This window comes from Rana temporaria, chromosome 12 (genome assembly GCF_905171775.1).
Source record: "Rana temporaria chromosome 12, aRanTem1.1, whole genome shotgun sequence".
Lineage (NCBI taxonomy): Eukaryota > Metazoa > Chordata > Amphibia > Anura > Ranidae > Rana > Rana temporaria.
The window spans coordinates 89,293,763-89,316,501 of NC_053500.1; the positions used below are offsets into that span (position 1 = coordinate 89,293,763).

Consider the following 22,739-nt stretch of genomic DNA (forward strand, 5'->3'; position numbering starts at 1 on the left):
ATCCCCGCAATCCAAGATGGCGCCGAGCAAGGGGAACGTCTCACGTGGCGGCTCCCGGGCGCAGCCGGATCTTCTGGACGAGGAGGTGAGGCAGGGAGGGGGAGGCTTGAGCCAGAAAGGCCCTCAGTCCCAGATACATTCTCCCAGGGGACAGACACTGCTACAGCTGGAATCGACAGCTGGAAGGGGAGGTGGTTCCCCCATGCAACAGGCCTCCCTGCCTAAAATGGCGCTGGGAAGCTGTGACATGCCAGCAGGGAGAGGCCAGGATCTAGAGACTGCTCTACATGGCCCTGGGAATATGATTTCAGTGCAGGCTGTGGTTCACAGGGATCCTTTTTCCTCACAGTCCCAGGATGGAACTCCCTCCCCATGCTCAGATATAGACAATGTGCCTACTCATTCTCCCTTGCTAGACTCCCCTAATAAAACACTGTTAGTGTTTGCTGACTCCCCTGCTTCGTCCACGGACAGACAGATGGCTGAGCTCGCTGAACTGTCATTCAGCCAGGATAGTACTGGTCATTCACTGCCCTTAGCCCCTGCTCAGGCTTCATCATACTCTGGGGACGCGGTGCTCCTGGCCAAGTTTTCAACCCTTTTACAACAGGAATTAACAAAAGCCTGCACAATGATAACTTCAGGGATAAAGTCTGACTTTCAGGACATTGGAGTGAGGTTGGATAGCATTGAAACCAAAATGGATGGTACGGTCAAGCGGGTTAATCAAAACTCTAAGTTGATCACTTCGTTACAAGATCAATTAGATGATGCTAACGCAAAGATCGAAGATTTAGAGAACAGATCCCGGAGATACAATTTCCGGGTGCGGGGTCTCCTGGAAACTGTGGTAGATTTAGAGGACACTATCCACGCCTTGATGACACAATTGATCCCAGATATCTTGCCTCATCAGTTGGAACTGGACAGAGTGCACCGCGCCCTGACGGCCCCCAGGCCTGATGGCCTACCGCGCGATGTCATAGTCAAACCACACTACTACAGGATCAAGGAGAGAGTGATGTTGGAGGCCAGGCAGATGGGTAGAGAGAAGAACACTTAAACCCCTCTTGAGTCATCTCATCAATCGCCATATCAAGTACCGATGGTCGTTCCCGTTCAAATTGTCGTTTTCATACAAGGGTAGATCCCACTCTTTCAACTCGTTCCAATCGGGGGAGGCGCTGCTCCAAGAATTGGGACTGATATCCATGGATCCCCAGACTCCCACCAGAGCGTCTGGAGGGGGGGACAGGCCGATCTCCCCATTATGGTCCCAACAGGGCCGTTCCAGAGCCAGAAAGCCCCCCTTGAACACTTGAATCTTGGGCATAGTTGGTGTCTAATTCTATTCTTCCTGTTGACCCATTTTGCCCTTTACAGGTTTGCGGGATGAATCCCTCCCACAGTGAGGGTTACGAAAGTTAAGGATGTATGGTTCTCATGCTATTCATGTTTATCCTCTAGTTAATTTTGTATTTTTACTATGCAGATATAATTATGCACACTGTTTATATTTAGAGAGGATCTGATCCCGAATGAGAATTACAATTTTTTTTTTTTTATTTTTTTTTTTTGTTTTTACTTCCTCCTTTAGGAGATGTCTAGTTTGACTGACTGGTGCCACCTGTCCGTCTAGATTGGAGTATACAAAGGGCCGAGGTGGTATCGCATGCCACGTTTTGTGAACTTGTCTCTCCTCTCCGAGTAGAGGTAACTTCACCCAAGTTGACGGGTGTTTTTACACCCCCCGAATACACGCTGATTAGCGGTGTGTCAATGGAGGGGAGGGGGGAAATATTTGTTTCCCCCTCCTTTCCATTCTTTTTGATTATTTTGATGTTTTTGTTCATTTTTCTTTTTCTCCGGTTTTTCTCCCGGACAAAACTGTTATTAAACCGGTTTAGGATAGCCTGTGATAGGATGAATGCATGCCGTTTTTTTCTATGTCTTTTCCTCTATAACCTGATCTTTCTCTTCTCTTCTCGAGTTCACTTCTCTGTTGGTGCATCCCCCTCCCGAACTGAGATACAACTACAATGCCCGGGGCGTATCGGGCCTGAATCCTCGAAGCTTCAAAACTGTGAGTACAGACTGCCGAATCACCATGGCTGACGGGCCGCCTGTCAAATACACCATTCTTACACATAATGTGCAGGGTATCAATTCCCCCACTAAAAGAGCGAAGGCCTTCCAGCAATATCACAAGATGGGGGTGGATATTTTGCTCCTACAGGAGACACATTTTTCTAAGATTTCTGCCCCTAGATATCTAAATGCGAGATACACAACAGTGTATTCGTCTAATGGCCCTGATAAGAAACGGGGGGTTGCTATTTGTTTTGCCAAGAAGGTCCCATTCATGCCTACCACTGTACTTAGAGATAAGGAGGGTAGATATGTCATGGTAGTGGGGAAAATTAACGAGAGCGAGGTCACCTTCCTGTCGTACTATGCTCCTAATACGGGTCAACTAACTTTCTTTCGCACCATGCTGGAGATCATAATGCCCCATGTGGCGGGCCATGTGATCCTGGGAGGTGATAGCAACACGTCGCTAGATCGGGTTCTTGATAAATCGAACTCTGAGAAAGGGATTTTAAAACACGCCTCTAGACTGAGTGGGGCACTGGCACGTCTTCTACATAGTTACGATCTGATAGATGTATGGAGAGATGCTCACCCAACTGATAGGGACTTTACACACTACTCTCATGTACACAGGACATATTCGCGCATAGACCATGTGTTCACGTTCTCTCCCCTGCTTTCGTTCGTCTCGTCTGCAAAGATACTCCCAATGGCATGGTCGGATCATTCTTCGGTTCAAGTGGTGCTAACTGATCTTTGGGCTAAATCAAGCCCACCGTCGTGGCGTATGAACGAGTCACTGCTTAACGATCCGATCTTTGAGGGAGAAATTGAGCGGGCGATACAAAACTATTTTAGAGAAAACTTGTCTTCAGTCTCCTCCCTGGTGACGCTATGGGCGGCCCATAAGGCCACGATTCGGGGCACGTTTATACAGCTTGCCAGTAAGGTTAAGAGGGAGCGTGAACGCATGATATGTCAACAGGATGAAGAGTTGCGGCGCATCTTGCGCGAACAAAAATCTAACCCACACCTCGATTTTAGATCTCAGATTGATGAAGCGCGTACAGCTCTGAATTTGAGTCTTACTACAAAGGCGGAGAAATATCTACGGTGGTCGCGCCATAGATTTTACTCCTTGGGGGACAAACCGAATAAATTGCTGGCAAGAAAACTAACACCTAGGCCGTTTAATCCCGCTCTCCCTAAATTACGTCTGGGGACTGGCCAAGTCACCCAGAACCCCCACAAAATACTACAAGAGTTTTCATCGTTTTTCTCCAAACTATATAAATCTTCGGGTGATTTTAATCAAAATCAGGCAGAGGCATTTTTGCGAGATATACCCATCCCCAAGTTAACCAAAGACCATGTAGATCTAATGGAGGAAGAATTTACTATAGAGGAAACTGTGGCGGCCATTAAATCCCTGAACCCTTCTAAATCGCCTGGTCCGGATGGGTTTACTGGACACTATTACCGTAAATATACTGAAATCCTAGCACCGCGCCTTTGTGCCTTTTTCAATGGGTTGCGAAAAGGGCTCCCTCTCCCGTCACAGGAGAATAGGGCGTTCATACATGTCATCCCTAAGCCTAATAAGGATCATAGTGATTGCACAAACTATCGCCCAATTTCACTGATCAATGTGGATCTTAAATTACTGACAAAAATACTGGCCACTCGTGTTAACTCGTTTCTAGCTCGATATATCCACCCGGACCAGGTGGGGTTTGTACCACACAGACAGGCCCCAGATCAGACTAGGAGAATTATTGACATCATATCCGCGATAAACTCGGGCTGGGATGGCGGCGGACGGAGGGGAGCTCTACTGCTCTCGTTAGACCTGCAAAAAGCGTTTGATTCCCTGTCTTGGGACTATCTTTTTTATATACTAGGACGATACGGGTTTGGTACAAGATTCCTGACAACACTCCAAACGATATACAGCGCCCCTATTGCTAATTTGCTGGTCAAGGGCTATAAGTCTCGGGACATTCCTATAAATAGGGGTACCCGACAAGGTTGCCCGCTATCTCCTTTGTTGTTCATCCTGGCTTTGGAGCCCTTGGCGACCAAGATTAGAATACATCCTGATATATTAGGGGTTAGTTGTGGAGGGCGGGAGCACAAATGTGCGCTGTTCGCGGACGACATGTTGATGCTCCTCTCCTCCCCGGTCTCCTCGCTACCTACTCTAAACGCGGTGCTGGGACATTTTGCGGCATTTACAGGTTTACGGGTCAATCATTCTAAATCCCAGGCTCTTGGCATTTCTTTACAACCCCATGTAGTTCGTGCTCTGCGCGGACACTACTCTTTTAGTTGGCAGGAAGAGGCACTCCCTTATCTGGGTATTTACTTAACTCCAACCCTTACTACGTTGTATCAGAAGAACTATCCCCCATTGTTTCGAAAGTTGCTGGAGGACCTTCAAAGGTGGTCAAACAAACCCCCGTCGTGGTTCGGCAGGATGTATTCGGTCAAGATGACCATTTTACCAAAGGTGTTATACCTTTTCAGGACCCTCCCAATAGCTGTAGTTGGGGCGGACCTCAAGAGGTTTCAGGCTAAGTTACTTGAGTACATATGGGACCATAAGAGGCCTAGGGTGAACAAGAAGACACTATACTCTCCTAAATCGGGCGGCGGTTTAGGTATGCCGGACCTTCTAAAATATTTCCATTCAGCTCAAATGGCCCAGTTGATCCGTTTTCATACTGGTCGGTCCAGGCCGCTCTGGATGGGGTTGGAGTCCTCTCTGAACCCAGACAGAGAGGTCAGCCACCTTATGTGGCTGAGGGGACGGGATAGACCATCTATGATGTGCCCGTCGTTGTAGTTTTCCCTGGGCCTCTGGGATCGCTTGTCAAAAACTTACAGATTCAAGTCGCCACACACCCCGATGGCGCCCTTATTTCACAATCCCCTGTTCACCCCGGGTCTCCGTCCCCAGGACTTCTCCTGGTGGACCAATAAGGGTTTATTGAGGATAGCAGATCTGTGCGATCATAAGGGGGCTTTGTCAAAAACGGTTCTGCAGGAGAAATACGGTCTTCCGAACTCTGAATACTTTAGATATGCTCAAATTGCGCATTTTCTAGAGTCTTTAAATCGCACTTCTGATCTTACTACATCTACGGCTATGGAACAACTCTGCAGAACCTTTGACAAACACTCCGGTCACATATCATTGATCTATGGACTACTGTCTTCCGGTACCCAAAAAATGGCCTATATGACTAAGTGGGAACAGGATATTGGTATGGAACTGGACATGGCGGACTGGAGTAAGCTGATACAGGGAGCCTCTAAGTCATATATCAACACCTCTATAATAGAGGCTAATTATAAGGTACTATTACGTTGGTATATGGTACCTGCACGTATTGCTAGCTTTGTCCCGGGGGCGTCTCCGCGGTGCTTCAGGGGGTGCAGTGCAGATGGTACTATGTACCACATTTGGTGGACGTGCCAAAGGGTGAGACGATTTTGGATACGCACTTATAATTTTATCTACTCTCTTACCCAGGTGAATCTTGTTAAGTCGCCTCTCCATGCACTGCTGGGACGCCCGGTGGAGGGAACAACAAAACACTTGAGAAAACTGATAGCTTTTATCTTTGCGGCAGCTAGAATAACCATTGCCAAGTCTTGGAGGTCCCCCACTGTCCCATTTTATCTACTTAAGTCTAAATTGTCTTGGATTATGGTGAACGAGAGGATGTCAGCCATCCTGAACGACAGAGTAGCGGTTTTCGACAGGGTGTGGGACCCTTGGATCTCTTATCTCACGACGGTACATTGATCTGTGCCAATGAACGGGTTTATTCCATTCTGATACCTCCCTCTCGCCGCCGGGGTAGGGATGCACCATCCTCCCCCTTTTTTTTTTTTCCCCTCTTCTTTTTTCTTCTTTTACTTCCTTTTCCTCTTTATCTTTCTTACTTCTCTTTCCTCTCCTTCTTATACATTTATAAAGCTGTTTCCCATGGTTAATATATTGAATTAGCTTTAACTGACTGTTACTTGTTGACCCCATGGGTCTAGATATTGCCTCAAATGACAGACCCGGGGCAGGGTCTAAGTTATCCGTCCTGATAGATGATTGCAGTAGGAGTACTAAAAGTTGAGTTAATGATCTGCTTGTGACCTGCAAAAATTTGTATCTATGCTAGTCCTCTGAATAGAGGCTATAATCGTTTCTCCCCCTCCCCCTCTCTTTTTTTATTTCTGTACACCCTATTTTTTTTTTGTCTTGAAAATTTAAATAAAAACTATTGGAAACAAAAAGTAAAATAAAATTTCTCCTCAGGGCGCTGGGCCCAAAAGGGAGCCATACGTCCTTCTCCTTGCTAGGCAGAACGAAACTGAGGCTGCATGCTGCAGTGAGGAGGGTTATGTCTGGAGGGACTGCCCCCTGGGTGGGGCTGTTCAACTAGGTTAATGTAACATGTATTTAATTATCCAACATGTTTCTGCCTAGTCCTCTCCTGTAAACAGGGAACATAACCCACTTGTCAAGATTTAAGGAGCCGTGTCCGTCCATGGACGATAAGAGAAACAAAAATGTCATTTGGGTACAATGTTGCATGACCGCACAATTGTCATTCAAATTGCAAAGCGCTAAAAAACTAAAAATTGGTCTGGGCAGGAAGGGGGTGAACATGCCCTGTATGGAAGGGGGTTAAGAAATGGCCACCCGCAGATCTAGTTGTAATTGGAGCACAGAGGGGGGCAAAAAAAAAAAAAAAAAAAAAGGTTGTCCAAAATATGGGATGACGGATATCCCTTTCAGTCTCAGGGGAGCTAGTGCTTCCACTAGGGCATTGGTCTTCAAACTAGAGCCCTCCAGTTGTTTAGGAACTACAATTCCCATCATGCCTAGTCATGTCTGAATGTCAGAGTTTCACAATGCCTCATGGGATGTGTAGTTTCGCAACAGCTGGAGGGCCGTAGTTTGAGGATCCCTGCACTAAGGGGGGGATGAGGACAGACCGAATGTCAGACCTGCCTTCCCCACTGGATTCAATATTTGAGATTCCTCGTGTAGATAGGCGTCCCTCAGATAGAGGGGGGCCCTGAAGCAATCTGGGGGAAGAATTGACTTCACTGAAAAGATTGTTTCCATCAGAATTTTTTTGCAAGTTACCCATTTTAGCAACTTCAGATTTTGCCCAATTGTTTCTTTACTACAAAAACGAGAGCGCAGAAACCATACTTTATGTCTTGCTGTGGCACTGGAAAAAGAACCTGTTGGTCTGCCAAATCGCCAATTTGTGACAAGGCCATTGTCTGAGGATCCCTGGGAGGCATTGTCACAAACCTCCTTGTGGGCGGAGTGCCTTTTTAAATGGATTTGATATCCTTCCCTGATTATCCTCAGTACAAATACATTTGGGGTAGTCTTTTCCTACTGTGAGAACTGCCCCAAGCCCCCCCTCCCACGGAAAAAAGTCACTGGGATTTGGCGGGTTTTTTTTTAGAGGGAAAAAAAAAAAAAAAACAGGACACCTTTCAGTTTTCCCCCCCCCAATGCTTTTTTTTTTTTTAAGAGGGGGGGTGACCCCTTAGGCCTGGTACACACGAGCAAACATGTACGATGAAAGCGGTCCGTCGGACCGTTTTCACCGTACATGCCTGCCAGAGGGCTACTGTACGATGGTTGTACTAACCATCGTACAGAAGTCCGCGTGTAAACACTACGCGGGGCGTGTCTGCGTCGTCGCCGCGACGATGACGCGGCGACGTGGGCGGGCCTGCCATTTAAAGGCTTCCACGCATGCGTCAAAGTCATTCGACGCATGCGAGGGACAGCGGGCGCTCGGACATGTACGGTAGGTCTGTACTGACGATCGTACATGTCCGAGCGGGCAGGATTCCAGCGGACGGTTTTAAAACACGTCCAGGAATATTTGTCTGCTGGGAAAAGGCCCGGCGGGCAAATGTTTGCTGGAATTCAGCCCGCTCGCACCTACACACGACCGAACATGTATGCTGAAACTGGCCCGCGGACCAGTTTCAGCATACATGTTTGGTCGTTTGTACGGGGCCTTAGAGGTCTGTCCCTGCGACGACCCTTGTCTTTGGTGGACAAAAAAAAAACAACAAAAAAAACACACGTTTCCCTGGAGCTTTCTTCCTTTTGTCAGGGAAAGCCTTTGTCTGCAGTACGTCTAGAATTTGCTCTAGATCTTGCCCAAACAAGAGGTCTCCTTCAAATGGGATGCCACATAGTTTAACCTTTGAAGCCGGGTCCCCCGCCCAGGATTTTAACCATAACGCCTTGAGAGAGGAGTTTAAGGGCAGCGGTCTTTGCCGATAGCTTGACCGACTCAGCAGATGCGTCTGCCATATAGCCTGCTGCTTATGCAGCATGGGAACGGAATCCAAAATTTACTTTCTGGAGGTCCCACTTTCCAAGCGACTTTGTAATTGGTCCAACCAGACCTCCAAATTATGAGCCACTATTGTAACCATTGCAGGTTTCAGACTTGCCATGGATACTTCCCATGATCTTTTGAGCAGTACCTCCATCCTTTTGTCCATGGGTTCCCCAAGGACCCCCATGTCCTCAAAGGTGAGGTCTGTTGATTTGGCGCACTGGAAGAAAAAATAAAAAGCTGCATCTACTTTCGGCACTTTGTTCCAAACGCATGTGAAAACCTTGCTGACAGGAATCACCTCTTCAGGCTCTTGGGGGGGGGGGAAAAACTTCTCCGGTTCCACCCACACTGAGTCTACCTGTGTGCTGTGTACCGGAAATACCCCGTTTTGGTAATTTTTCAGGGTCGGATACATCTGGTCATGTAGGGATAAGAAACCCTTCTCTTTAATCCCAAGTGTCTCGTAGATGACCCCCAATAAGGCATCCACCTCCAAAAGGGATTCAGTCCTAGTGACCCTAGCATTTCACCTGCAGAATCAGCAAGTCAAGAAATGCGTAGTTAGGTCGTTTTGGAGCCACCCACAGATGTGGAAGTATTCCAGAATTACAACCAGGTGGATGAGACAGCTGCACCAACACCTGATGAACCAGTGAAAAGGAGGAAGCCAGTTCCCTGAATAAATATACTCAAATAACCCCTATACACACACACATTTTGCAATTCCATCATGTTCAACTTTCTTGCCAGGAACATATGCCAATAGTTTCTAAGATACAGGCTACGAATAATTCTCATTTTATGCTAAATGTCAGGAGCTTTTTTTTTTTTTTCGAAGGGGGCAGTACGTAGTAAGTAAATAAACCTCCCAGTAATGCCATTACTAGGCTTCAGGTAGCAGGAGCGCTAATCATTTGCAGTGTGACCTTTCAGGAGACTGAAACCTACAAAGTTCACATTAAACTTGGAAAGCAAGTGAACAGTTTGGGTCAGTGTTGCCAACCGCCATAACATTTATGGGCAGCTTTAATGTCAAGCCCATATTCAGGCTAGCTGTAAATGCCCGTTATGGGCAGCAGCACCCGTAAAAGATGGGTTCGGGTCGACAGTGCAACTGCACCATTCAAAAGCCTCCAGGGCCCGGAAAAGCGCGCCCGTTTTCATCTGGGAGTCGCATGTGCAGCAACGTGATGGTGTAATTTTTTTTTTATGGAAGACACTCGTTCTCAGCGGTGCCTTGCCACAGCAGAGAAGGTTGGTCTCTGCCTGGAATGGAGCACTGACTGACAATGCATATTGTGCTGATCAGCCTGCCCTATACCGAGCCAAGTATGGAGGGAGGGAGGACAGCTAGATAGCAGAGCCAGACCCGAGCCCATCACACAGCAAGGCGACTCCACCAATAGGTCTGTGTAGTGTCCCAATAAAAAAAAAAGGAGACCCACTGTATAAGGCTTAGGTATAAAGTTACATACATTGGGATGAGGAGCAAGGACACCAGAGGGTGAAGGGGACACAGGAGGACCCTGATGTGGGGACGTAATATGAAGGGGGGACAGGAGGAACCTACTGTGAGGGGGTTAAGACACCACCATTTTCGCGCAGCCTGACCCCCTCCATGTACCATGTAAATTGAGGAGAAATATGTTTTTTGGACTTGTTCAAACTTAAAATTGCCAATAGTATTGCTGGTCAAAGACCAGGCCACTTTTTGCGATTCGGCACTGCGTCGCTTTAACTGACAATTGCGCGGTCGTGCGACGTGGCTTCGAAACAAAATTGGCATCCTTTTTTTCCCTCAAATAGAGCTTTATTTTGGTGGTATTTGATCACCTCTGCGGTTTTTAGTTTTCGCGCTATAAACAAAAATATATAAAAACAATTTTTTTTATTTAGTTTAGGCCGATACATATTCTTCTACATTTTTTTTTTACGAAAACTATCACAATAAGCGTTTGATTATTTTGTAAACGCTATAACTTTTGCGCAAACCAGGGGATAGTTTTATGGCATTTTTATAAAAAAAATGCATTACTAGTAATGGCGGCGATCAGCGATTTTTATCGGTATTGCGACATTATGGCGGACACCAGACACTTGACACATTTTTGGGACCATTGGCATTTTCATAGCGATCAGTGCTATAATAATGCATTGAATACTATAAAAATGCCACTGGCAGGGAAGAGGTTAACACTAGGGGGCGAGGAAGGGGTTAAGTATGTTCCCTGGGTGTGTTCCAACTGAAGGGGGGTGGACTGACTTGGGGAAATGACTGATCGCTGTTCATACATTGTATAAACAGACGATCAGGCATTTCTCCCCTTGCGTTTACACAGCTCCCCGGTTCTCGCTCTGTAACGAGTGGGTGCCCGTGCGTCGGGGGCGAGCACCCCTATTGACAGAACAGCGAGATGACGTCGATTTACGTGATCTCGCCCAGCAGAGCCGGCGGCTGGTCGGCAAGCAGTTAAATGTTGATATTTGCACCGTTTCGCACTGAAAACTGCCATTTTAGGTACTCTTTTGCAGGGTCAGTAAAACTCTTTTGCAGGGTCGTTTTGAAAGTGATGGCGTCATGCCAGTAAATTTCACTTCAGTGCTTGGCAACACTGGTTTGGGGTCTTTTATACTGAAAACTACATCTTTGTCATACCTTGCACTCAGATCACCAACATCTATGTGTATTAAAACACTTAAAGGGGTTGTAAAGGAAAAACATATTTTTTTCCCTAAATAGCTTCATTTACCCTAGTCCTCCTTCACTTACCTCATCCTTTGATTTTGCTTTTAAAATGTCCTAATTTCTTCGAGAAATCCTCACCTGTTCTGTCTGCAACTACACAGTAATGCGAGGCTCTCCCTGGTGTGGAGAAAGCCTCTTGAGGGTGGGGGGGCAAGCAGAAGGGTCAGGACGCCCTCTACTGTGCAGATAAAGGAGCTGTGTGTTAGTGGACGTCCTGACACTCCTGCTTGCTTTCCCCCTCCAGCCTCAAGATGCTCTCGCCACACCAGGGAGAAAGCCTCGCATTACTGTGTGTAGTTACAGACAAAAGAACAGGAAGTGAGGATTTCTCAGAAGAAATTAGGGCATTTAAAAGCAAAATCGAAGGATGAAGTAAGTGAAGGAGGACTGCACTAAGGTAAAGGAAGCCATTTAGGGAAAACATTTTTTTTCCTTTACAACCCCTTTAATGATCACAACATGCTACTTGTGAAACTCATAGCAAAGCATTTAGATTCCATCTTGAACTAACTAGCCTGTTGGTTGCTCAAGGCAACCTTGTTCTCCAAATACTGATGCTAAATTCCGAGACAGAACTTTCATACACACCTTTAGGGAGGCAGTTTTTCCATGTTTATGCTGCCGATGATGTTTCAACATCTGTTTAGTTACAAAGGCTGCTCGACATTCAGCAGCTGAGCAACTGGGAGGAAAAAAATATATATATAAAAAAGTGGTTATTAATGCCATAGTGATTGATGATCCATTTACTAATGCACAGAAAGTTCTGGTATCCGACTTACACATACTTCTTCACACCCTGGTGCTTTTGCCAGTGATCGTGTAGTTTGGATTTTCGGATAAATGTCTTCCCACACCCCAGCTGGTCACACCGAAATGGTTTCTGCGCCAAAAATAATACTGTTAAGTGTTGTCCATACTAGCCTTTACCAACATTTAAACAGCGTTCTGCTAGATATGAAGGCATTTGTACTCTAGGTACATCAGTAAATTAACCATTTTAAAAATTAGGTTTCAGATGTGTACATATTGCAATTTCTTTAAATGGAAGGGTTAGAGACTGTAACGGAACCCCCAAATGGGACAGGGGTTAACGCCGTTTAAGATATTCCATTCCCAAACCCAAGACAGCTATCGACACTCCAGTCAGGCAAACTAACCCCAATAACGAGACACAGCTCTGTTTGAGGTTCCACATGAATAGACCCTTTAATGAGAAAATCAGGCTCTTATATATACAGTTAGTAACCAAAATGAACAATGACCCAACTCCACCCACAACATTATACAATGGTTCCTAACGAGCCCCCTCAATACACTTTTAGTAGACCATATGAACACACACACACACACAAATTAAATCTGACTAGCCCAGACCATAGTGGGGTTCTCATTCACCCTGTGCCCCTATTAGAGACACAGGGTGATTCACACATAAAAGGCATCGGGGAGCTTCTGGGTCCCACAGGCCCTTCCGTTAGAGACCATTTTTTTTTGACCAGGGGTGTAGCTATAGGGGTCTCAATTGACCCCCAGCCCCATGCTCAAAAAAAAAAAAAAAAAAAAAAAAAAGGGAGAGAAGGAGTCCATGCGGGTCACCAAAAGTAATAAATTACACCTGACCACCTACTACTGCTGAGTCCTGCTGCCTCTCTAGATAAAACAAAAAATAAAACTGACACCAGTGGCAGAATGCCAATGTAGGATGTCGCCCTTTACGACTGGGCCCTGGCATTCTACCACCATGGGGCAGCCCCAAGACAGCAGGAAGCGGAACCCACTGCAGAACATGTGAATGCACATAAAAAAAAATAAAAAAAGGCCCTGCGACAAGAGTAAAGGGCATCGGGCCCAGAGGGAGGGGCCTCAGCCAGGGGTCCTTCATGTTTCTTGCACCAGGCTCTGAAGTTTCTAGCTACACCACCTCTGTTTGCCCATAATGGGAAGATTCATTCTCTACTTGTCCTGGTGACCTTTAACAAAAAACTAAAAAGGTGATAAAGTTTCACAGTTGTCCCCAGAACAGGAGGTGGGATCAGTTTGTAACACCAGCCATTTGATGGTTTGACAGTGGGTTGTAGATACAAGCAAATTAACCATTTAAAAAAAATTAGGTTTCAGATGTGTATATTGCCATTTCTGATATTGCAGGAATGCAAATTTAAAATCATTAAACCAATGGGGTTTAGTTCTGTTTTAGGATTTTAGGATTCACTTCAACTCGGGAGCACTGGGCTTCTGCAAAGTGGCAGCCTTCCGCAAGACCAGGAGCACTGCTGATGGCAATTTACAGCACACTCCAATTTGCTTTATGGCATAGTTGTTAATGTAAAATGTTCCTTGCTTAAAACCTTAGACTTACCTTAACCGTTTCTATGACAGCCCATGAGAGAAGCACCTTCAAACAGGAACCACATCACCATCACACTTTAATGCCGTGTACACACGGTCGGAAATTCAGAAGAGCCACACTGGCTATTGAACTTAATTTTTCTCGGCTTGTTGTATGTCACCGTGTTCTTGACGTTCTCAATTTCCGACAACATTTGTGTGAACGTGTTTATGCAAGACAAGTTTGAGCCAACAGCCGTCAAAAAAAAAAAAAATCCACTTCCGTTTTGTTGTTGGAATGTCCGATTGTACACGACATGGAGAACCCGCATTCCAGGCTTGCCGATCCGCCATCCCAGAGCAGATGGTGGCACCAGGAGCCTTGCAGTCAGTAATATTGCCCCCTCCTTCCAGGATCCGCCCCTGGACTTGGGCGTTGGAGACTTACCTGTAACTCTGTTTTCAGGACAGCCAGGTTCCAGCCCTTATGTTGATATTTTTAGGTTTGTATATGCTTAAGGTTTTGTCCTTTTGGTTCTCGTTTAAAATGAACCGGTAGAGCCCATGCTTCCTGTATAGCGCTGCTCCTGCACAGGCAAAGCTATACCAAAATGTACGGCACCTGTGACAGAAGTGATACATGAAGCATCGGCTCCACTCTACTACAGCAGCATGCTTCCTCTAGCGCCAACTTCGGTCACTGATGCCTGGGAATATGGGGGGGGGGGGGGGGTCAGGCACCAGCCAGCAAGACCCACCAAGAGCACACGTCCTGGAGGATAGCCAGCAGCAGCCACACCCGCAGGAATCCTGAAGTGGAGATTTAGGTCAGTCAGCGGCATACCTACGGGAGGGCGGCACCCCCCCCCCCCCCGTAAGGAGAGAGCGACCATGTTAACTAGCAGGTGATTGGTTGCTAGTTGCTAGGTGGTCTTGGCAACCAATTAGCATCGTTATGAAAAATTAGCTCTGGCAGTTCCCGCCCTCCAATCGGCGCTGGCGTGTGTCCCTCCCCCGAGTAAGGGACAGCTGTGAAACATGCAGGGGGCACAGTGGGGTGTTTACATTTTAAAGTGGGGGTTGCCAGATAGTGTCTGCCCCGGGTACCAAACTAGGTACACCCCTGAGGTCAGTTAGTGTGCAGGTTACCTCAGTGCATCAGTGTGAAAGCAGCCTTAGGCCCCTTTCACAGGATTGATTCACCCGTCTTTCAGGTGGACCCAATCTGACTCTCCATTCACCTCCATAAAGCAGAAGATGTAGCTTGTGTCAGTTTACACCCGCCCATCTCCAATCCCTTTGTTTGGGTGTATCAAAGGGCCCATAGAGTAGAGTGGGCTGTGTCAGTGTCTGCATATGCAGAGTGAACATAGAACCGTCATCTGTCCGCTATGCTCATTGTGGCCTGCGACCGGTTATCAAGTTGCTAAAGTGGCCCTTGCGCCTCAAAAAGGTTGGGCAGCCCTGCTGTAGGGGGAATGAATCCCAGATCTGCAGCAGCTTTCCACCCTAGTTTTAGGGGAGGGAAGGAGTCCCTGGCTAGAGGTGCGCTGTACTGTAGTGTATCAGGAGACCCGCGGGGAGAGCAAAGATAGCCCCTGAAGTTGATAACAAGGTCCATAAAGACATGGATGGGAGTGTATGGGATGGAGAAAATGGACCTCAACCCGATAGAACACCTCTGGGGGTGAATTAGTGTGGAGGCTGCAAGCCAGGCCTTATCCACATCAGTGTCTGACCTCACAAGTGCGCTTCTGGAAGAATGGTCAAACACTCCCAGATACTAAAAGTTAAAACTGCACTGTCAAGAAATAAAAAAAAGCAGCAGCTTAAATGCGAGATACAGAACAGGTTAAATAAATGAGAGAAGCCGCACTAGAATGAAGCAGGATCATCAATTGAACAAAATGTTTCCATAGTTTAAATTGGTGGGATAAATCCTTATGATGATAATCACACCACAGTGATCCACTCAAAGAAGTGCACTGCCACCAGAAGAAAAACTTGCTTACAAGATAGCAAGATTTTTTTTAACTACAGCTTACCTGTCAAATCCTTTTCTTGGGAATACATCACGGGACACAGAACCTTTAATTACTTAATGGGTTATGTAGTCACCACAGGTGATTGGACACTGGTAAACCCAATTAAAATGGAGTTCCTCCCCTATATAACCCCCTCCCAAATGGAGTACCTCAGTTTTTCAGCAAAGCGTTTAACTCCAAAGAGGGGCAGGAGCGGTGTCCTGTGATGTATTCCCAAGAAAAGGATTGCACAGGTAAGCTGTATTAAAACACACACGACAAAAGAAAACAATGTAGTGTATTTTTGCACATTTGTACTCGATAGGTGCTGTACGTGCAAAATAGTCCAATATTTCAATATGAATCAATGGATTAATATATGGGAGTTCCAAAACGTCCCATGTAATAGACAGCGGACATGGGAACCAGTCCCCAAATGCCTCAAAGGTGCTGATAAGGATGTTTTCTTAAATGGAGTATTGAACCATGGGGGTTATTTATGAAAGGCAAACCCATTTTGCACTGCAAGTGCACTTGAAAGTACACTTGGGAGTGCAGTCGCTGTAAATCTGAGGGGTAGATCTGAAATGAGGAGAAGCTCTGCTGATTTTATCATCCAATCATGTGCAAGCTAAAATTCTGTTTTTTATTTTCCTTGCATGTCCCCCTCGGATCTACAGTGACTGTACTTTCAAGTGCACTTGCAGTGCAAAGTGGATTTTCCTTTAGTAAATAACCCCCATGGTCTTTGTCCTCCACCGGTCTCCCAGAACCCTCACCTTACAAATATGTTATATCAGGCACATCAACCCGTGCCCAGGTGCAAGCAAGGAGGACAGAAAAGTTTTGTTACACACATAAAAATGGACTCTACAATAAATGGGAAATAGCTAGCTTGTTAGGGTAAAGATGCAGCGTGTATAAGCTGCGTCTTACTGTTGCCTCCGCTCCTTCCGGTCTTGAGGCCACCGCAGACCGGAAGGAGCGGAGGGAACAGTAAGACGGCGCTTATACACGCTGCATCTTTACCCCAACAAGCTAGTCATTTCCTATTTATTGTAAGAGTCCACTATTCGAGTTATCTCCTCCTTGCTTGCACCTGGGCACGGGTTGGAGTTCTCCCCCCCCTTCCCTCCGCCTTTCCCTTCAGGAAAGCGATATAGGGGATAGAGGAGCAAAGTGAATATTAATAACAGCAATCCCAGTAGAAGACAACAGAGAAGAGTGGAGAATAGTTGATGTGCCTAATACAAATATGTTATAAGGAGAGAGTTCTGGGAGACCGGTGGAGGACAAAGCCCATGGTTCAATACTCCATTTAAGAAAACATCCTTATCAGCACCTTTGAGGCCCGGTTCCCATGTCTGCTGTCTATTACATGGGACGTTTTAGAACTCCATATACATCCATTGATTCATATTGAACTATTTTGCACGTACAGCACCTATCGAGTGTATTTTTTTCACTATATCTATTGATGGTTTCTCTTTTTACCTATTGATGCTTTATTCTAGTATATTTTCTTTGTGGAATAGTAAGTGGTAGTTTGCACATTGTTGCACTGTATATGAATTCATCTTTTAGCACTTTACCACGATTGCAGTTTGCACGTTTTGGTTTATTTTTTTAACGCAAGATCACTTTAAGAGTTTATTTACGTGTACGGTGAAAACCATCAGATTTAGCAGCTTTTTTGCTCCAGCTTTCTACCATTCATATTTACTCACTAGTAGCGCGAAAGACACCTCATCAAATTTCAGGTGAGGAATATGCCTTTCTGCCCAGGCCAGGATGCGATTCACCTCTTTAAGCATCCAGACTTCTGGTGCCTCCTTGTTGATTGATATAGGCCATGGCTGTAGCATTGTCAGACTGAATCCGAACAGGCCAACCCTGCAGTCTGCAAGACCAGACTCTGAGGGCCAGATGAATTGCCTGAATCTACAAAATGTTGATGGGGAGGAACTTTTCTGCTCCATACCACTTCCCCTGGGCAGATGTCTCTTCCAGAACTGCCCCCCAGCCAAGGTTGGTGTCCGTGGTTACCAAATTTCCAGGTACGTGGAGTGAAGGGATTTCCTTTTGACAGATTTTGGGGTAGCAGCCACCAATTGAGGCTCTGGCGAACCTTTGGAGATCATGTCCAGAGTCTGAACATCCTTGTTCCAAGCAGACAGAATTCTGCCCTCTAACGGCCTTGAGTGAAACTGGGCATAAGGGACAGCCTCGAATGAGGCTACCATCTTTCCCAATAATCTCATGCATAGAGGGATGAAAGGCCTTCCCTTTGCCTTCCTCACTCGGACCAAGTCTTATGGCTTTTGCCTTTGGAAGTAATACCTTGCTTTGGGATGTGTCTATAATCATGCCCAAATACTCCAGCCTTTGAGGCTGAAAGGAGGATTTTCCAGATTGAGGACCCAGCCTAGGTACTCCAAATATTCCATTGTGCACATTGTGGCACAAGCGTGCAGCGGACTGATATATGATCAATAGATCGTCCATATAGGCCGTTACTGCTATGCCTCGCGCCCTTAGCCTTGCCAGGGCCAGTATTTTTGTGAACACACAAGGTGCTGTAGCCAGCACGAAAGGAAGGGACACAAACTGAAAGTAGCGCTGATCTACCGCAAACCTTAGAAATCTGGTGAGGGGAATATTGTCTCATGTAGATATGCATCTCTGATGTCTATTGATGCCAATAATTCTCCTCCCTGAAGGGTGCAAACAACTGAACGGACAGACTCCATGCGAAAGGAGCGAATGCTCAGAAACTGATTCAGGCTTTTCAGATCTAGGATAGGTCGGACATCCCCCGTTTGGCTTTGGAACCATGAAAAGGTGCGAGTAGAACCCTGATCCTCTGGGGCGAAATCCATGATTACCCCCTTGGGACAACAGGCGTTCCAAGGCCAACAAAGGCATTTTTTTATGGATCTTTGGCAATTCTTGATCTCAGAAAAAGGGGTGGCTGAAGTACTGAATTCCAGCTTGTAGCCTGAGGATATGGTGGAGATGACCCACTTGTCCCAAACTTCATCCTGCCAGGAGTTTGCAAATTGCAGCAGCCTTACCCCCCCCCCCTTCATCGGCTGAGCGGGGGCACCCCTTCATAGGGAAGTTTTGGGGTTCTGCTCAGATTTTGAACCCCAAGTTCTTTTCTGCCCTTGGCTCTGGGCCTTTCCCCCTAGTGTTAGACTGGGGAGGCCATCGACACTGCCTGGAAAAGGAGGTTCCAGGTGCTGGGGAAAGAACGCTTAAAAGAAGGACGTTTACCCTTTAACTGGCAACAGAGTAGACTTGCCTCTGGTAATCTTTTGGATGCATTTATCCAAGTCATCCCCAAACGCCAAGCATCTTTTGCAAGAAACCTCAGCCTCCCAATGTTTTAACCAAAGGGACCTGTGCATGTGTACCTGCAAGAGATTCAAACAGGATGCTTGCATTAATCGCAAAACACAAGGCCTTAGGAAGGTCCTCATAAACCTCAATCTCCTCTGTATGGAGGGAGGTTTATCAAAGAGGAAAGGGGGAGCAGATCACTGGGGGCTTCATTGGGGGGGGGTCCCTGTATGCATTTGTGACAGAGCCTGCAGCATAGGAGGGGAGTGGCGTTTTAACTGGAAGACTTTACGGAGCTCGTCCTGGATGGCCAAGAATACATCAGGTATGCAATGACTCCCTCCAGTGGTGAAAAATACCGTATTTGCCGGTGTATAAGGCGACCGTGGCGTATAAGACGGACCCCCTAATTTTACAGTGTTTAAGATTTTTTGCCTGTACTCACCGTATAAGACGACCCCCCCTTCCAAGGCTTCCGACGCTTCATATTTCTTCCTTCTGGAGCCATATTCTTCTTCATTCTTGCTGGAGCTGGAGCCGGAGCCAATCACGGCGAGTGATGTATTCTATTAATGAATACAAAGCCTGCTTGGATTGGCAGAGGCTGTTACATCATCAGCCCACACCTCTCTGACTCTCGTAGCCAATCCGAGCAGGCTACTCTATGTAGCCTGTTCAGATTGGCAGAGGTTGTTACTCCAATCCGAGCAGGCTCTGTATTCATTTGAATACATCGCTCACTGGGATTCGCTAAGCGGTATATACTGTATGTAGAGGAAGCTACATACATTATTACCGCACATCCAACAGGCATTCAAGCATCTGACCCGGCGTATAAGACGACCCCTGCTTTTTGGCCCGTTTTTTTTAAGTGTAAAAGGTAGTCTTATACGCCAGCAAATACAGTATATCCTACTCACAGAACATAAATAAAATTATCCTCATTTTAGCCACGCTGCAGGAAAGCTACGAAGTAGTTCCAGCTTTCACCCATCACGGCTGGCAAGTTGTGCCAACCTCCAGGTTTATCAAAGGGTTCCATTGGAGAAACCTCATACCTGGACCTGTGGAAGACTGCCAGTAACTTTTCGTGCCACAGTTTCATTAGTACACCAAAGTCTGGATCCCAGACCTCCGCAGAGAGACATAACAAGCAAACCTTGTTTCCTCTTTACACGAGGCCCAGGTACCACCCATCTTAGGCTTTTGATATCGGCCCATGGTATGGATCCGCTTATAGCTCCTAGGCCTCCGCAGAAGAGCGATGTATGAGCAAGAAACCAGGCCTGTGGCTATAGCCCAGCCAAGGCCTTTACTTGCACAAAAGATATTTAGGAATAAATAACACTGGATAGATGGCTGTAATGGTTCCACACACCAGCACCACTGTAAAGTCAGTGACCATTTTGTTCAAAGGGACCCAAAAAGACCAACCATAGCGGAATATTGTCTAACTAAGAAAAAGTCTTACATTGGTGGGTTTAAAATGTGTATATATATATATATATACACACACACACACACACACATATATACACACACACACACATATATATATCTCCAGAGCTGGCTCACACACACACACACACACACACACACACACACACATATATATATATATATATCTCCAGAGCTGGCTCACAACAAGCACCCGTCCTAGCAAGACAACATGGCGACGTTAACACGTACCCTCCTTCAGACATGTTGTCAATGGGGTCATAAGGAAAATGCAGAAAGAGGATACGACAGTAATCCTCATCACTCCCTTTTGGCCCAAGCTTGGTTTTCATCCCTTCTCCAGATGAAACTTGAACCATATTTGCACCTTCCGTTGAGACAATACCTGCTGATACAAGTTCCCTTACTTCACCAGGAAGTAGCAAAGCCAAAACTCAGTTTGGCTTCTAAAGAGCAGCTTTTGAGGAAGGGATTTTTGGATAGGTTGGTTACCCGAGCAATTTATTCCAAAGTCTGGAAAGTGTTCAACTCCTGGTGCACCGCTTCCGGCAGATCCTTAAGATTTCTTCCATTCTGGAATTCCTGCAAGGAGGAACGAACAAGAGCCTTAGTACCCTCAAAGTTTAGGCTGCTGCACTCAGGGTATTTTTTTTTGGAGAAATCTAGCTCATCAGAACCCCCAAAGACCAGATTCCTCAAGGGTCTCACCTGGTCCAGACCGGTAGCAATCAGCTGTCCAAAGTAGGACTTATCGGTTGTTCTAAAAGCCCTGACCAGGGAGCCATTTGAACCTCTTAATTTGGCCTCCGAGACCAATTACATAAAAAAAAAAGTTATTTTTATTTTTTATTTTTTTTAGTTGCCATGTAAGCTCAAACAAATTGGTGAGCTTCAAGCGTCGATCAGGGAGCCCCCCCCCCCAGACAGAATTGGTTTGAAGACAGATCCCAATTTTTTTACTGAAAAGTCACTTTGGTCCAAAATTGAGCTCAGGTGATTATACTGCATACATTTTGCTCCAATACATTGGGAAAGAAGGAAGAATTCCATATCTTGGATGTTAAGAGAACAGTCAAGTTACCTTGAAGCCACTAAAGACCAAGCGTTCAGACACATCATTTGTTTCTTATGCTGGTAGTAAGAAAGGAAGACCAGCTACCAGAGGAATCCATTGCCAGATGGTTGAGCATGGCCATCACAGAGGCCTATTCCCTTTCAGACCAAGAGTCCAGTTGGTATTTTGGCTCATTCTACAAGAGCTTTGGGAGGTGAGCTTGGCAGAAAAAGCTGGTGTCACCACTGAACAGATCCGTAAAGCAGCTACATGGACAGCCTGACCAACTTTGCCTGTCATAGGTCAATCCTAATAGCTGGGGACCAGGCTTCTGGAAGGAAAGTCTTAGAGGCTGTTGTCCCACCCTAAATGGGGCAAGTCTCTATTATCCTCTCCGGTGCAGTCCTGAAAAAAAAGAAGGTTTAGGGAAAATTCAAGTTGACTTACCGGTAACTTGTTTTCCCCAATAGTCTTTGAGGGCAGCAATTGTTCTGTTTCAAGCATCGGTTGTACCTGTGACAAGCTTCTTGTAGACCCAGTCTGTAAGGATGTATGCAGCAGGTTGAATGATGACTTTAACAGACAGCTTACTCAATGAATAAAGACTCCAGAGGTGTTTTCCAATGCTTCTTTATGCTTCAAGATAACAAGGATATAAACATAGAGGCTTTTCCATAGGTAAATTTCCAATGAAGATACACAGCTCCCACACTCTGCAGACTTTTCAAGCAACTAAGCAAAGATGGGGTTTAGAGCAGGAAATGGTGGGTGGGAGCAACCAAACTAGCTAGAACAGCAGGGGGGTAAGGATCATACCAAATAACATAACATAACATGTAATAACTGCTAGACAGTAAAAGCTGCGTGACAGCACAGCAATAACCTGCTTTTTTGTTGCTGTATATTATAACTCACTTATGTTTCAGCTGGGGCTGGAGGCGCTTTACAAAAAAAACTGAAGGAAGCTGCGTGGAGACCTCCTGTTGAAAGTTTTGAATGATGAGAGCAGCGGGGCGTGACCAGATGCAGGGTGTGCGGTGTGAGGAGTGAAACAGGCATGTGAGATGGGGCAGTGAGATGTGAGCTGCTTTCCCCATGTCCTTTCTACCCTCAGCGTCCCGCCAGGACTTCCTTGCTGACCCCCCTGCAAACCTCCCCCGCATAAACCGCATAGGTTTCATGAAGTTACTGAATCCCTGTTGTGCCCCGCTGGATGCTGACATGCTGATCCGGGAATCCTGAATGACTACACTTGCCTGGAGTTGTGGAGCGGAGGCGTCCCTGGGAGTCCCGGGAGCGGCGTG

The 22,739-nt window shown here is 46.2% G+C and overlaps 1 protein-coding gene across 3 annotated transcripts in view; it reads right to left on the reverse strand.

The window, feature by feature from the left end:
• LOC120919563 (P43 5S RNA-binding protein-like) overlaps positions 1 to 22,739 on the reverse strand; it is a 369,439-nt gene that overhangs the window by 217,684 nt on the left and 129,016 nt on the right. Inside the window, exons 2-3 of one of the 3 annotated variants that reach the window (XM_040331769.1) lie at positions 12,015 to 12,109; positions 11,815 to 11,908 (exon numbers count right to left, since the gene is read on the reverse strand). The exons of 1 other annotated variant lie outside the window; for it this stretch is intronic. In XM_040331769.1, coding sequence (XP_040187703.1) covers positions 11,815 to 11,908; positions 12,015 to 12,109 — 189 coding nt within the window. Of the gene's footprint in view, positions 1 to 11,814; positions 11,909 to 12,008; positions 12,110 to 22,739 lie in introns of all 3 variants that reach the window. One more of the 3 variants, XM_040331768.1, reaches the window with a different exon arrangement.